Source organism: Falco peregrinus, chromosome 16 (genome assembly GCF_023634155.1).
Source record: "Falco peregrinus isolate bFalPer1 chromosome 16, bFalPer1.pri, whole genome shotgun sequence".
Lineage (NCBI taxonomy): Eukaryota > Metazoa > Chordata > Aves > Falconiformes > Falconidae > Falco > Falco peregrinus.
In genome coordinates, this window is record NC_073736.1 from 2,254,943 (window position 1) to 2,269,813 (window position 14,871).

Consider the following 14,871-nt stretch of genomic DNA (forward strand, 5'->3'; position numbering starts at 1 on the left):
TTTCCTCGGGCAGGAGCTGGCGAGTGCGGTGTTGGTTTGCTGCTCTTCAAGGAGGTGAACGAAGCCCCCCGGTTTGGGGGTAGTTCTGGATGCTTAATTCTTTCCTCCCGGTTCGTTTTGATGTCTCCTTGCCCTTTAAAAGTGAACCGCTGGCTATATTGCCTTGTGCTTTGATGCGAAAGACCTTGACTACTTTGAATTGCCCCAAGAGATACCAGCCTTGGCATGGCTTCTGCATCAGCAGTGCTCCTCGTGCTAGCTCCTTATCGGGCTTCGCTCCCCGGCTCGCTGAGCTCTGCCGAGCACACGCTGCAAGGTCGTGTGGGGAAGGGTTAAAAACACCCCACAAAGTCGTCCCTTGGGTAGGCCCCCAGGGGGTTTGTTCACTGCGCGTTCGAGGTCTGTACTACGTGAAGTTGATGAATAAATTCCGTAATGACTGACTGCTGCAGTTCATAAAAGATTCATGGTGAGCCAGCAGACTAAAAAAAGCGCATCTTGTGTTGTCTCTTCTGGTTTAGTTACCTAAATGACTTGGATAGAATATCCCAGCCGACCTATATTCCGACTCAGCAGGATGTTCTGCGGACCAGAGTTAAAACTACAGGCATTGTGGAAACTCACTTCACCTTCAAGGACCTGTACTTCAAGTAAGTGAAGGGCAGCGCTTGTCCCTGTGGACTGTGCTGGTGGTGGTGGGTCCCACACCTGCGCTGCGAAACCTTTTGCCCTGTTGTAACTGTCTTCGTTGCCTCCGTTGCACTCCCCCTCTACTGGCATTGCTCACTGGAGATACCGGTTTGACTTTTATTTGCCTTCTTCTGTTCTTTTCAGCTGCTTTTATGTTGGAATCGCAGACACAGGTACTTGACTGCTTGTTTACAGGATCAAAACCAAAAAAAAAAATACTAAAAGGACACTGACTCCTGGATTTTGAGTTTGAGTTTAACCCCTCCCTTTGATGCGGGAGATGAGAGCTCTCCCCACAGTCACAGCCGTGGCTCTGGGCTGCATGGTGTTCTCCACGAAGCTGCAGATGACTGTGCTGACTGACACTCGCTGCGGAGCAGGAGCGGGGCATGCAGAAGGCGTGCTGGGGGCTGGCTGCCTTGGCGTGGCACCGCAGGGGCTGGCACTCGCCTGTCCTCTCTGCCTTCTAAATTCAGTCCCTGCAGGGCTCGGGTGTCGAGCCTGATCTTGACAGTGTCCCTTTACGTATCACTAATCGAGCTCCCTTTAACCTCCGTAGCGGCTGCTAGCCTGCAGTTAGCTCTCCTCCCCGCTTTTCATCTGCTCCTTAGAAAATCCTCGCTTTGGATCCCGAGCCTGCTCCTGACAAACAGCCCGGAGCCCCGTGGCGTGGGCATTTGTGTCCTGTAACGTGGATGTAGGAAAACGCAGTGCCTGTATCTTGGGCGAGTTCCCTTCATCTGTGGCAATGTTTTCAAGTCTTTGTTGCTCCAGAGCCTTTAAATAAGCATTTGTTTGCTTATTTTTAGCTTGTGTTTGAAAACAGTTTTAAAGAGCTATAGCAAACCCACAAGTGTTGCATATAAAATCTGATGTTTGCATGTGTGTTTTTTTTTTTTTGGAAGAACAGTAGCATTTTGGCTTCTGAAGTGTTTTAACTTAAGAACTCTTTTAACAAAAATGCCTGAACAGTTTGCATCACCCAGCTGTTTACGTTGCTTCTGGTTCGTCCAGGGAAAAACTTGTCTTTTGTTGTGATGTATTAGGATTAGCATTTTCAGCTGCAGTGTGTTGCTCTCTTAAAAATCATCGCGTTTGACTAATGGAAGAGCGAGCGGGAGGTAGCAGGCGTATTCAGTTTAATCATTACAACCCTTCTTGTGAAGGAAATGGCTGAGCGCTCGGAGGCGTGCCTGCCCGATGCAAAAAGGGGAATTGCTCTTTCCCAAGCCTGCCTGGAGTTATTGATCATGTGCAGAGCCTGAGACACGAGGTGTCTCGTCTCGGAGGGATTTGCTCCACAAAGGAAAGCATTAATACATCTTAAACCCTGAAGCTGCCATCTTTCCTGTGACGGAAGCCTTGATGTTAAATCTCAGACATTAATAACGGGCCGAGGTAGCTGTAGTGTAACTGTGACTCGAATGTGGATTAGCCTGGCGAAGCGGAGCTGTCAGGGATGCTATTCCTTTCCAGATGTCTCTGCGCTAACAGCGGAGAGTAATGGCAGATGATACAAGCTAAGTAAATAGCCTGTATCCTCACAGAGATACTCATCTCTCCTGCCGCGGTCCACGGGGACGGTTTACGTTAAATGGAAGATGGGAGCTGGCTGAACGGCACTTCTGGCTGCCTTGTTTGGCACCATTACATCGCATTGCTTTTGGCCCACCCTGGGCAGTTGCTGTCTTGTCTGCCTGTTTGCTCTGGTAACAAATCAATGTTTATGACTTTCATAGCTTTTGAATCTTGACCTGTATCCGGCTTGATTTAATTAAGTCGGAGTCCATCAGAACATCCTGGGCAATCCTGCTTCTCATCAAAACGTTTCAGTGAACAGGGTGTTGTAGCTATCAGAGACACTCACATTTTTATTTATTTTTTTATACACAAATTCTGTAAGCTACTCCGCAGCCTTTAAACTTAAGTAGCCCACAGATTGGGTTTTTTTAATACATAAAACTTTCTTAACCCCATTGGGTTTTTTTAATTATTATTTATTTATTTTTACTTCTGGGTCCTGGTAGCAGCATGCAGGTAGTATGTTTCAGCTAATCCTTTATCAGGCACGGTGTCAATTAACTGGAAGAGCTGACTACGAGTGTAGGTGTTTGGAGTTCAGTCAAGCAAATGGATTGTTGCTAAGGAAATAGGAGACAGAACAAAACAAGCATGCCCTGGTGAATCGGCAGACTTCTGGGTGGGGATGTAGGTACCATCTAGCCCTTCCTGCTGAAATTGCTCTGAAGCACAGAATTTCGGTTTTAAAACCCACCCTCCCGAGGGAGGGAGGGCTCGGAGCTGCCGGCCTTGCTGGCGGAAAGCTGTGTCCCTGCCTTTCCCCTGAACCCTGCTTGTTTGAAAGCCCTTAGCAGAGCCTCCCCCCTGCCCCGTGAGCGGCAGGGGGGCCGGGGAGGGTGGTCTCCATAGCTTGTGAGACGGTTCTTCTGCCTCCCCCAGGATGTTTGACGTTGGTGGCCAGCGGTCGGAGCGGAAGAAGTGGATCCACTGCTTTGAAGGAGTGACGGCAATTATTTTCTGCGTGGCCCTCAGCGATTACGACCTTGTCTTGGCTGAGGATGAGGAAATGGTACGTTGCGGAGGAGTTACCAGTGCCTGGCTGCGTGGCACTGTAGAAGGGAGGTGGAAGCAAGTGCAGACCTGTCCTGCACGGGGGTGGACGTGTCTCTGGCTTCCTCTTGTTACAGTTATTAGGGGGCTGTGAAGAAGGGCGCTTCCTTGCAGCAGCCTACAGTATCTTGCCCCAGAAACGGACAAGCACGATGCAGAAATGAGATTTTCTCCCGGCCCTGGTTACAGGGAGGAGCCTTGAGCTGTCCCTGCAGCCCGTTCCCTGAGGTGTGAGCACCTCTCTGGAGGAACGAGCTGTGCAGGGGGAGCTGCAGGGTGGGGAGGTGACCTGACCTTGTGCCTGAGCTCTTCCTGATGAAGTGGCAGTGGGGATAAGTCGGTGACACTTGACTCTTTAGTCTGGCCTTAGCAGTAAAGCCTGTTTCCCCCTACACCCCATCCTCCCCTAATAACTCCGGAATGGTGCGTCACCCTTCTTTTATTTTCCAGAACCGGATGCATGAGAGTATGAAGCTGTTTGACAGCATTTGTAACAACAAATGGTTTACAGACACATCGATCATTCTCTTCTTGAACAAGAAAGACCTGTTTGAGGAAAAGATTAAGAAAAGCCCACTAACAATCTGCTACCCAGAGTACACGGGTAAGGCTGGGCTCATGAAACTGCCTGTTATTCCTGGCACCAGGACCAGGAATGAGTCGGTTAAAGCCTGTGCAATCCAGGATAATGTAAAAGCTTTTTTTTTTCTTCCCCCCCCCCCTTAACTCTGTCTCTTGGGCAGCATCTTCAGGCTGTCCAGTTAGCTGATAGCTCATTTTCTCGGAAGAGATGTGGTCATGCGTGTCTGGCTCGGAACAGGCTTTATCCATGTGTTTTATGGGCTGGAGTATGAATAGCACAGTATTGCGCTCCGGCAAATCAAGGTCACTCCATATTTTCCACATCTTACTAGGACAATACTTCGATTTAACTTCAATTTCAGAGGCTGTGAAACTTATCCACGTCCTGGGCATGGCACTTGTCTGCCCTGGTGTGTCTGTGTTTCAGCAGGAGTCTGTTTCACAGCCTTTCCCTGTGTGCCCCTGCACAGATGTGATACTTTACCCAGTCACTGCTTGAGGCATTTCGATTTTTTTTTTTTAAACGGTCCTTCCTTCAAACCTGCTTATTCCTGTGGTTTGTCACTCTTCTGCTATAACGACATGTCTCTAGCATGAAGCATCGCTGTAGCCAGTGTGCGATGCTCCCTTCCAGCGCTCTCCGGGAGGGCGGCTGGAGCGGGGAGCGCTTGGGGAATTGCGGGAGTGATGTGTCCAAGGTCACTGACCAGCAGCTGGGAATAGACTCAAGTTCTACCAGAAGGGGTTAATGGTGGATTTGGATTTGTAGCTGGATAAGGCAGATGGTTGCAAGCAGCTTAATGTGTACTTAAAAGATCTCAGCTGTGAACTGCTGGCCAAAGTAAGGGATCTTATCTTTTTCAGGCTCCAACACGTACGAGGAGGCAGCCGCGTACATCCAGTGTCAGTTTGAAGACCTGAACCGAAGAAAAGACACGAAGGAGATCTACACACACTTCACCTGTGCCACTGACACCAAGAACGTGCAGTTTGTGTTTGATGCTGTTACAGATGTTATCATTAAAAACAACCTGAAGGAATGTGGACTCTATTGAGAAGGAAAGGGGCGTGGGAAGAAGGTAAAGCCGAGCTGCTCGTGGCGTTTAAGCGTTGCGCACCAGCTTGGGCTGGCTTTGTCTCGCACCTCACTAATGCTCTCTTTTGATTTGGTTATTGTGTGTGTTTTTTTTTTCCTTTCCAGTTTTTATGGTGTGGCGTTTTGAGAACCAGACTCTTTGCTGCCTCATGGGGCCGGCTGCAAGCATGAACAGGACCAGGGAAACGAAAACAGCATGCAGAATCGTTGCATTCTTTAGCACAATCTTCTGTATTAGGGACCTTTTTTTATTGATATGGGATGTTGAAGTTAGGTCGAGGTGGAACAACTGTTAGTGTGACTAGATCATCCTGGCATCGTTTGGATGGCGTAATCTCAAATGTGTACAGCTGTTGTGAAGTTGAGGTGCTGGATTCCAGACCTTCGATATGTAGCTTTCTCTCTTTTCTTTGGTTAACAAGCCACCACTAGTCTGTTTTTAAGGTTTTTTCCATCAAGAAAACTGTAACTTTACTAAATTTTATTTCTTTATTTGCAAACAAATCTTGTTTTAAAAATAAAACAACAACAAAAATAATCACTTAACTATGCACATGTGACCAGATCATGCAGAAAGTATTCCTCTTAGCAGGAACTCTTTGTTTTTAACACTTGGTATGGTCAGGATTTAATATTTCTGCAACTACTTAAAGGATCCTTAGAGCTCTTATGGCGATAGCTTCGGCTTTTTCTGACGTGTGACTTGTTACCATCCTGCACCCACAAGGCTTTTGAAAGAAGCTTCTGCAGCAGGAGAAGCGAATCTTTTTAGCTTACGGTTTAGGGGTGAACCTGCTTTATGCTGATATCTAAATCGAGATTTCTTCCTCGTGGTAAGCGTAAAGGCAGCTTGGCGGTGACCGTGCACCTGGGCTGTGTCTGCTGGAGAGGTGGAATGCCGAGCTCCAAACTGGATGGGAAGCGCGTGCTGCTACAGAGCTACTCAATCAACCACTTAGGTTCTTGTGCGTTTTCGGTTGAAACCGGTGGGCAATTTTTGTAAAGGGTGCACCTCGTTCTGCATTGACCATGGCCTTTTCTGTTCAGAGACTCCCAAACTGTATTGACAAGCATGCCTTTACTTTGTATATGTGGTGCCAAATTCCTGTTTGCCATTGTTTTTACTGTAGTAATGTTCATAACCAGTCAGTACATTCCTTCGCTGAACCATTGCATCGAGACTCTTTTCTCCCAGTTTGTCATGTGTACAGTTTCAATCTGTTATAGTTGTTGGCAGTATTAAAATGGTGAGTAAACAGTTTAGCCTTTTCTCTAGTTTTATTCTGAATTTTTTTTTCCAGGAGTCTTCTCCCCTTTTGTGTGCTGTTGGAGAAGGAAGGTAAGCGCTTTGAGGGGTAGCGGGCGTAACTAATGGGACAGGAGCATTGCTTGTGCTTTGGGTGGTACACGGGTGGTGGTGCTCTCCCTGCAGCTGCTTCTGCTGCTCCCGAAGGCTGGGGTTGGGCTGGCACAGATGGAAGGCGGCAGGCATCCAGTCACTCATCAGGATTATTGGCAGATGGTTCGTTTACCGCTTATTTATAGCGCGAGTCTCGCTGCCTTTTTTGAACCTGATGGGAAAATGACTGCTCTGGATGCTGGGACGTGATGGAGATGTAACCCGTTGGCCAGACACTTGTGTAGAAACAGGGAATGGAATACTCGAGGGATGCCTGTGGGTGCTGAGTGGCCACCCCGTTGTGGCTGCTGGGTGTCAGAGGAGCAGCACGGCCTCGCAGCTGCAGGGAGTCTTTATTTCCGTTCTGGAAACGGTTCCCTCCTAGCCAGCTTCCCGCTAACGCGTGGGATAACTCACCTTCGGAACAAATCCATGCGGACCTCCCCGGTCACTGCACCAGCACCCCGCTGGTGGGAGCAGCTGGGGTGGGCAGGGTGCAGTGGGGGGGAAGGTTTTTTGGTTGGTGGTGGCTGGGTGGCACCTGTGCATCCACCCTGACCGGTGCTGGCGGTGGCCCTGCTCCATGCTGGGCGCACTGGGAGATCTGTGTGCACAGACTGCGGAATGAATGCGAAGAATGTCAAATATTCCTTGATGGAAGCTCTGGGACACAGGAACGGGGCTTGGGAATAGGCGACCCAGAGAAATGGAAGTGGGACAAAAGATAGACATCCACGTCATGCGTATTCCTTTATTTTGTTTTCCTACAGTTAAATGAAGCCGTATATGTGATCTCTGCATAAACAGTGCGAGGATACAGGACTTACCTACAGTACCAGCGTAGATTTATTTACAAACAGTAAAGAGCAAATACAGCTGTAAAGAGCAGAATGAAAACCTTTCAGGAACCCATTTCCTCTTTATCCAGCCCCTTCCTCTTCTGTAGGTGCGATTGCCTCCCCCAGCCCCTCACACCTGCGCTCCTGCCCCCCCCCAGCTGCACCCTCGAGAGGAATTTGCTCAAGTCTTGGGGTGCGCACACTACCCCCCCCCCCCCCCCCCCCCGTTCCTCCTGCCGAAGGACCGAGGTGGGATCCCAGGGGTGCAGCCTCCCCCTTCCCCAGAAACTCCTGGCTGGATGAATTCAGGTTTGATAAAAAGGGGCAGAAGCCAGGTGGGGAAGGACAGGCAGGGTCCTGTCCCCACCGCCCGTGGAAGCGACACTGCCAGCTCTCCCCATGCGCACCGATGGCTTAATATTAATTAATGTGGCTGGGACAGGGGCCTGTGGGCTCTTTAGTGTCAAACCGCTCCAGATATCATTGATAAACACTGCCTTGCACACGCTGCAGAGAGCAGGGCTTGCTTTCTTTTTTTTAAAAAAAAGAAAAAAAGAGGAAATGGCTATGAAAGGGAGTGCGAGGTTCAGCTTCAGCCCCTTTGTGCTTGGGGTTGGAAAGGAGGTGGCTTGGGTGGGCAGGTCATAGAAAAAAGGGGGCGTCGAGTGACTTTTATCGCTTTGGTTAATCCGTTTGGCTCTGCTCAGCAGAACGGCGCTGTGCAATTGAAGTCTTTTCCTCTTCTAGGGGGAAGGAAGAAAGAAGAAGGGGGGTTAAATGCTTTTCAAACCAGGCGGCGAAGGCTGTGAGGGTGCAACACACGGGAAGGGGGGGGTTGGAGACGCGACTTTTCATTGCACCGCGCTGGGTGCTGGGAAAAATTCATCGGCTCGAAGGATGCTCCGAGCCGGGCAGTGGCAGAGCTGGTGCCTGATTCCACACACACACACCCCATAGCCTTTGCTGGGGCCCCGGGAGAAGGCAGGACCCCCTGCCTGCTGCCCTGGCACGGGTTTGCGATTTTCCTTGATTCTGGAAGTGGGTTCTCAGTCAAAGCCTGTCTTAGGGAGCAGCTTTGTTCACCGCACAATGCGGAGCTGGCGGCCAGGGCTGTGCCCCCAGTCCTGCCGCAGCCTGCCTCTGCCTGCGGGGAAGCTGTCTGCTTTATTTATTATTTTTTTTTCTTCTCTATTATACTGTTCAGGGACAAGGGAAGCGCTGGAGGTTCCCTGAAAAACAAAGCGTCGAAGCTGGTGGCCAGGAGCCACTGGGAACGCGGGGAAAGGGGATGAAATTCTCACTGCCACACAGGCTAGCAGGCAAACACAGGCGTAAGAACTAGGGTTATTAAATCCTAATTAAACCTTTATGGTGATGAGCTAAAAGGCCAGGTGAAGCGGAGCGTGGCACGGGAGTGCCGTGGGGATCGCTGGGGTTATTCCTGGGAGCCAGGGCTGGGCTGCAAACTGGGGCGGCACCAGTGGCAATGGGAAGCCCTGAGCTGGAATGGTTTGGTCCGGCTCGGGTGCAGGACTGGGGCTGTGATCTGTGGGTTTCATCGCACCCTCCGTGCAAGACATGATGAGAATAGCGACTGGGCTGACCCCAGCCCGCTGAGGAAGGGAACTGGATCCTACTGGGATGCTGACCCTGCCCTGGGGGTGGTTGGCTCCGAGCCCTCCCTGGTCCTTTCTCATCCCAGCACGTTCTCCCCTTCCCTGCTCCCCAGGCGAGGGGTTCTAGGTGATGTTTGATGGCAAAGCCCGAGGGGACCCGTGTCCCATCACCCGGTGGAGCGGGCTCTGCCGCATCCTCCCCCTCCCCTTCCCCAGCCCTGTTTTTGTGATTCAATAACCGTTTCTCGGGTACCTGCCACCCAGCTGCTCAGAAGAGGCCGCAGTCCTTGAGGTTCTCTTTGATGATGACATCCGTGACGGCATCAAAGACGAATTTGACATTCTGCGTGTCTGTGGCACAGGTCATGTGGCTGTAGATCTCCTTCACGTCCTTTCGCATGTTGAGATCGAGGAACTGGGTCTTGATGTAATTCCCCGCGTCTTCAAATGTGTTGGGACCTGCGGAGGGAGGAAACGATGATGATGATGCTGGGCTGCTCCCATGGGAGATGATTGTCAGAGCTGGCTGAGGACCAGGGGATGCTTAAGGCTCCCTTTTGAGAGCTAGACCTGAAATCTCCATGCAGAGGAGGAGGAGGAGAAGGAGGGCTGGGTGGCAACTGCACCTAGCAAAGCAATTTTTTTTAAAAAAAGCCACTTTATCCCGTTTCAGTCCTTCCAAACACATTCCCGAGGCCACATCTCTCCTCTGCTCCTGCCTCCAGGGACCTGACAGGATCCCAAGCTGAAATGCTGTGTCTGCACCGAGACCATGCATGTCCCCACTGGAGACCATCGTTTGGGGGTCTTGGCGTGGGGGGGGGAGTGTCAACGAGCCGACTCACCATCGTATTCTGGGAAGCAAATGCTGAGATGGACTTTCTTGATCTTTTCCTCAAAAAGGTCCTTCTTGTTGAGGAAGAGGATGATGGATGTGGCGGCAAAGAACTTGTGGTTGCATATACTGTTGAATAGGTGCAGGGATTCGTGCATGCGGTTCTGCAAGCAAACAGGCTCGTTGGCACAGCGGAAATTAATTTACAAACCCCCTTTTGGCTGCTGCAACCCCCAACCCCCCCTCCGATTCCTGAGGGTGCTGCCGGGGATGTTCGGGTTTGCTGCAGCAGCCGACGGCCCTGCTGCCTGTTCCCTGCCTGCACCCGGCGTCCCCCTTGCTCATCCAAAAATCTCCCGTGCCGTGGTGCGAGACACCTGGATAAATCCAGGCGGTGCTCGGGGTAGGGAGTGGTGGTGAGCAGCTGCGGGCAGCACCATGCTTTGATCCCTCCTGGCAACTTCTGGGATGTTCAAAGGAAGGATTAGGTGATCGCACTGGGAGAATTATCCCGGGAAGCCTCGCAGCGCTGTGGCACGGCTGCTGGAAGGTGCTGAGCGAGGGTGCTGAGCTGCCAGCCCCATCACCCAGGCTGTGCTGTGGGATGCTCTCGCTGCACTGTGGCCCCTGGCACCCGCAGCTTTGGGAAGGAGCAGGGAGAAGGAAAACTCCAGTTTCACAGCAGCTTCTAGCTGGCTGCAGGCGCATCCTCGGGAGGATGAGGCTCCATCCAGCTGGTGCTCAGTCCAGCCGGTGGCTGTGTGGCTCCCCCACCATGGTACGGTGGCGGGCGGGTTCTTCAAGGGTGACAGGGATGGTTTTGCTTTGTCCAGCTTCCCATTGCAGCAGCTTTTCTGTACAGCTTCTTCAACGAGCAGGGCACCTGCGGGCCCAGCTTTGGCCAAATCCTGCCCCATCCTGCGCCGAGGGAGCGTTACAGCCTCTCCTGAAGGTTTTGATGATAACGATGCTCTCTCCTTCCCCCAGGTGCCTTACACAGGCTCTGCTTCACGGCCGAGGAAGCGCTTGGGCTGCTGCCCGGCCTTGGCAAGCCCCAGGGCTGGCGGACCCCGACCCTTGCCCAGCTCCTGGCAAAGGTGTTTGGACCCGGGAGCATCCACGGGACCGGCCGCCAGAGGAGATGCCAGCAGGGGTGCTTTGCCCCAGCCCCTCGGCAGGGGAGAAGGCAGCCTGCTTCTGCTCTGCACATCTCCACCCCTTATTTCTTCTGAGAAACGCCCCATTTAGGGGCTGCCATGTTCCTCCTCTTGGGATTCTGCCCCTGAAGCTGCTTCCCCCGGTGCCGGAGCAGCGGCTCTGCCGGAGCATCCCTCGCTGGGCACCCGCAGGATTTCACCTGATGGGCTGGTGCCATCGTTTCATTCCCTCTTAGCAGGAGGATGGAACTGCCCCACACTGCTGCTTTCCTGCCCCCCTGGGGGGCACAGCCAGGCAGGAGGCGCCTCTGGGCCAGATTCTGCTTCACTGAGACCAGTTTGCATTTATTTCCCTGCTCCCAGGGTCCTCCCGCTTCGGGTCCAGCTCCGCTGGGCTTGCTGGGGTGGGTTTGGCGCTGGAAGTGTTCCCCGGTGGGATGGTGGCTCTCGGGAGGGGGCCGGCGTCAGGAGCTGCTTGGCCCTTGGCTGCTCGGAAGGCTCGGGGGTTTCCTCGTGGACAGATCCATGGGCCCACCACCCGCGGTTTGGCTCCATGTGGCCCAGAGTAAGCGCTGACGCGTTCACAGGGTGTGACAGGCGGGAGCCAGCTCCATCCCGCAGCTCCATCCCCTTTCCCGGATCACCCAGAGCATCAGATGGCCCAGCGCATTGCCCCCCCCCTCCCCCCGTAACCCCCCCAAAGCACCCGGCTCCTCTCCCCTCAGCTGCCGAGCTGTGGACGGGCACCTCTGGGACCCTGACCCACCACTTCGTCGTCCTCCACCAGCACCATGTCGTAGGCGCTCAGCGCCCCGCAGAAGATGATACAGGTCACCCCCTCGAAGCAGTGGATCCACTTCTTGCGCTCCGATCTCTGCCCTCCCACATCAAACATCCTGGGGAGGGGACAAGGATGGGGGAGGGGGGGTGTCACCCATCTGATCCTGCCACCCCCTGCGTGGTGGTCCCAGCACCCTGTCCTCCACAGTGTCAGGGATGCAGTAACCGACCATCCCTGGTCCAGGTGGGGTTGGTGGTCCCTGGAGCATTGGGTGCACCCCCTCTATTGGGGCTGAGGGGGGGTGGATTGGGGAGGTGCCCCCACCCACCTGAAATTCAGGTCTTTGACGGAGAACTTTGTCTCGATGATGCCTGTGGTCTTCACTCGGGATCGCAGCACATCCTGCTCGTTGGGGAGGTAGCTGGGGGCTGTGATCCTGTCCAGCTGGTTTAGGTAACTGGGGGGACAGGAGGAGGTGTGACCTGCTGCCGAGGGGCTGCCCATGTCCTTGCCCCCCCCCCCCCCCCCCGGCTTTTTGGGGGTGCTGAGCTCTGTCAAACACTGGTACTCCAAGGCAGGGCCATCCCTGGGGGAGCTGGGGGGCTGCAGGGGACCTGGGGGGGGGGGGGGGCGGGGGCACAGTGTGGAGCTGTGGCTCAGCAGCACCAGTGGGACGGGGAGTGGCACAGCTGGGATGGAGAATGGCACCAGTGGGATGGGGGACGACACTGGTGGGACTGGGGATGGCCCTGGTGGGACAGGGATAGCACTGGTGGGATGTGGGATGGCCCTGGTAGGACAGGGGATGACCCTGGTGGGACCGGGGTGGCCCAGGTGGGACAGGGGATGGCCCTGGTGGGATGTGGGATGGCCCTGGTGGGACCGGGATGGCTGCTTCGGAGTGTTCCCAGGAGCAGGAGGAGCCTGATTTTGCCAGGCTGGGTTGGGAATAGTGATGAGCAGCCAGGGGGGTCCCCAGATACGTCCCTGCCCCCCCCCGCCAGCTGGCGGTGACCCCACTCACTAAGCGGCCGAGTCATTGAGCTGGTACTCGGCGGCTCGCTCGAAGCAAGCCTGCACCCCCCCGTCCTTCCACAGCTTCTTGATGCAGTCGACCAGCTCGGGGGGCATGGTGCCCTCCTCGATGGAGTCCGCCAGGTTGAAGAGCTGCCGCCCCGTGTCCTGCAAGAGGCACCCATCGCCACCGTCCCACCCATCGCCCCTGCCCCCCAAAAAGCCCCTGGGGCTGGGCAGGGGGCTAAGGGGCCCAACACGGGGTCGCTATGGACCCCAGCCCCAGGGAGGGGGGTGCCCTAGCCCCACGTCCTGGTGGGTTGGGGGGGGTGGGGACCACTGCCCTGACTGACCGCGCAGGACGACTCGGCGTAGTCGATGCCCAGCGTGGACATGGCGCGGACGATGGCCAGGATGGACTGCAGGATGTTGCCGTAGATGACAGCTTTGAACTCCATGCACTCCTCGGCCGTGTAGCCATCCTGGTGGATAATCCTGCGGGGGGGGGGGGAGGGGGGGGCGGGGGGCACAGCAGCCTCAGCCCCAAGCTGGGGCACCCCTTCCCCTCCCAGCATCACCCCACCGTGGGAACCAGCAGGGTGCCACCACCAGCCTGACACCGTACGGGGGGGTGACAGGGGTCCTGCCATCCCCTGTCCAAGATGTCCCGGTGTGTGTCCCCCGCCCCCCGGGTGCCTCTGGCCATACTCACTTCATCTGCTTCACGATGGTGCTCTTCCCTGACTCTCCAGCCCCTGGAAAAGGGTGGGGGGACACCTCAGTGCTGGCCAGGGTGGGACAGACCACAGGCCTGGTGCCACGGTGATGGGCACCGCACGGGGACCAGGGTCCCTCTTCCCCCACCGCCCCCCTGCGCCTGCCCTGGCCGGACACCCCACCTGCCCACCCCCACCCCCTGCTGCCATTGTCCCCATGTTCCCATCACCCCTTGCACCCAGTGCCAGACCACACATGTGGACCCCCAGGGGTGGTGGGGACCCCCGGGGTGTGGGTCCTTGGGGTCCCGCGCCTCCCACCCACCGTGGGCGCTGCTGGCGGTGGCTTTGGTGCTGTAAGCGGCTTAGGGTGGTGCAGGAAGCTGCTTAGAATTAGGGTGCTAATCACCTTGATCCCAGCCCCCCCACCTGGATAAGGCCCCGCTGCTGGTCCCTGCCCCGTGGGGTCACCTGGGTGGGGTGTGGGGGGTCCCCCGAGGGCTGTCCCCTCCCGCCCTACGCCCCGCAGTGGGGTTTGGGGTGCTGGTGGCAGGAGCTCCCCAGGGTCTCGCTGCCCCCCCCAGGGATGCGCCGCAGCCAGGTGAGACCTGGTGTCCTGTCCTGGTCCCTGCCCTTTCCCCACGCTGTCCCCTTGGTCCCTGCCACCTGCCTAGCGGTGCCCAATGCCACCCCTGGCTCTTCCCAGGCACAGCCCTGGGGACATCCAGCTGGTGGGAGAACCTCTGCTGGCTGATGGCCACTCATCAGGCTAACGAGGGCTAATGAGCTGCGGGGAAGGGGCTCTCCCTTTTGCCCCTCACCCATCCCCAGCAGCCGCATCCCCCCAGCACCAGCGGGGTCCCCCATGGCAGGTTGGGGACGGGGGGACATCTCCCGCATCCCCCCTGGGGACATCCCCTCCACTCTTACCCAGCAAGAGCAACTTGACCGTCTTGGCCTCCTTATCCGCATCCTCCTGGAGCTTCTTCTCCAGCTCCTTGGACCTCTTGGCCATCTCCTTGTCCTCCGTGCTGGCCCCGCTCCCCATGGCCTCGTCTTCCTCCTCTAACGCCTCGAGCTCCTCTAGGTCCCCAGGCTCTTCCAGGTCTCCCGTGGGACGGCACGCACACCCCGCGGCGGGTGGGCGGTGGGCGAGGGGGGACAGCAAGAAGAAGACCCGAAAGGGCTGAGTTGGGGGGTACCCGCTCCCCCGGCCCCGGGGTGCCCTGCAGCAGGCAGCGTACGTGGGTCCTCGCGGGCTGGCTGCCCCCCGCTCTCTCCCTTAATTCCCCATGGATAACCTGATTTTTTTGGACCCTGGGATTTGGGGACTTTTTTATCTTGCCATGTGACCCAGGAAATCCAATTAGCCCAAGATGGCAAAGATTAGGGCTCAAGGAAAAAAAAAAAAGACGGAGCATCTCAGGGAGGTGGGCACAAGGCTTTACATAAGGGGGGGGATGTGGGGACACCCTGTGTCCCCCAGAATGGATTGGGGAGGGGGCAGGGGGTTGG

General features: G+C 55.4%; 2 protein-coding genes across 3 annotated transcripts in view; one reads left to right on the plus strand and one right to left on the minus strand.

Annotated features, from left to right (window-relative positions):
• The window catches only part of GNAI3 (G protein subunit alpha i3), a 32,401-nt gene extending 26,144 nt beyond the window's left edge, over positions 1 to 6,257 (plus strand). For both annotated transcript variants that reach the window (XM_055819717.1, XM_055819716.1), the window contains exons 5-9: positions 522 to 650; positions 3,151 to 3,280; positions 3,772 to 3,925; positions 4,768 to 4,982; positions 5,105 to 6,257. In XM_055819717.1, the coding sequence (XP_055675692.1) occupies positions 522 to 650; positions 3,151 to 3,280; positions 3,772 to 3,925; positions 4,768 to 4,958 (604 nt within the window). In that variant the 3' untranslated portion in view covers positions 4,959 to 4,982; positions 5,105 to 6,257. The remainder of the gene's footprint in view (positions 1 to 521; positions 651 to 3,150; positions 3,281 to 3,771; positions 3,926 to 4,767; positions 4,983 to 5,104) is intronic.
• Positions 6,258 to 7,403: 1,146 nt separating this feature from the next.
• Positions 7,404 to 14,669, minus strand: GNAT2 (G protein subunit alpha transducin 2). Its single transcript, XM_055819718.1, has 9 exons — positions 14,287 to 14,669; positions 13,353 to 13,395; positions 12,994 to 13,135; positions 12,651 to 12,808; positions 11,955 to 12,083; positions 11,612 to 11,741; positions 9,699 to 9,852; positions 9,107 to 9,312; positions 7,404 to 7,980 (listed from the first exon to the last, which is right to left on the minus strand). The coding sequence occupies exons 1-8, from the start codon at positions 14,402 to 14,404 to the stop codon at positions 9,122 to 9,124; spliced, it is 1,065 nt and encodes a 354-aa protein (XP_055675693.1). The 5' UTR covers positions 14,405 to 14,669; the 3' UTR covers positions 7,404 to 7,980; positions 9,107 to 9,121.
• Positions 14,670 to 14,871: the final 202 nt, after the last annotated feature.

Bases quoted from the DNA above. Each gene is read 5' to 3' on its own strand.
- GNAT2 (XM_055819718.1), bottom strand. From the start codon at position 14,404: ATGGGGAGCGGGGCCAGCACGGAGGACAAGGAGATGGCCAAGAGGTCC. The intron at 13,396-14,286 runs GTAAGAGTGGAG...ACCCTTTTCCAG, and splicing joins GGTCAAGTTGCTCTTGCTGG to GGGCTGGAGAGTCAGGGAAG. The intron at 11,742-11,954 runs GTGGGTGGGGGC...TCCCCTCCCCAG, and splicing joins GTCAAAGACCTGAATTTCAG to GATGTTTGATGTGGGAGGGC.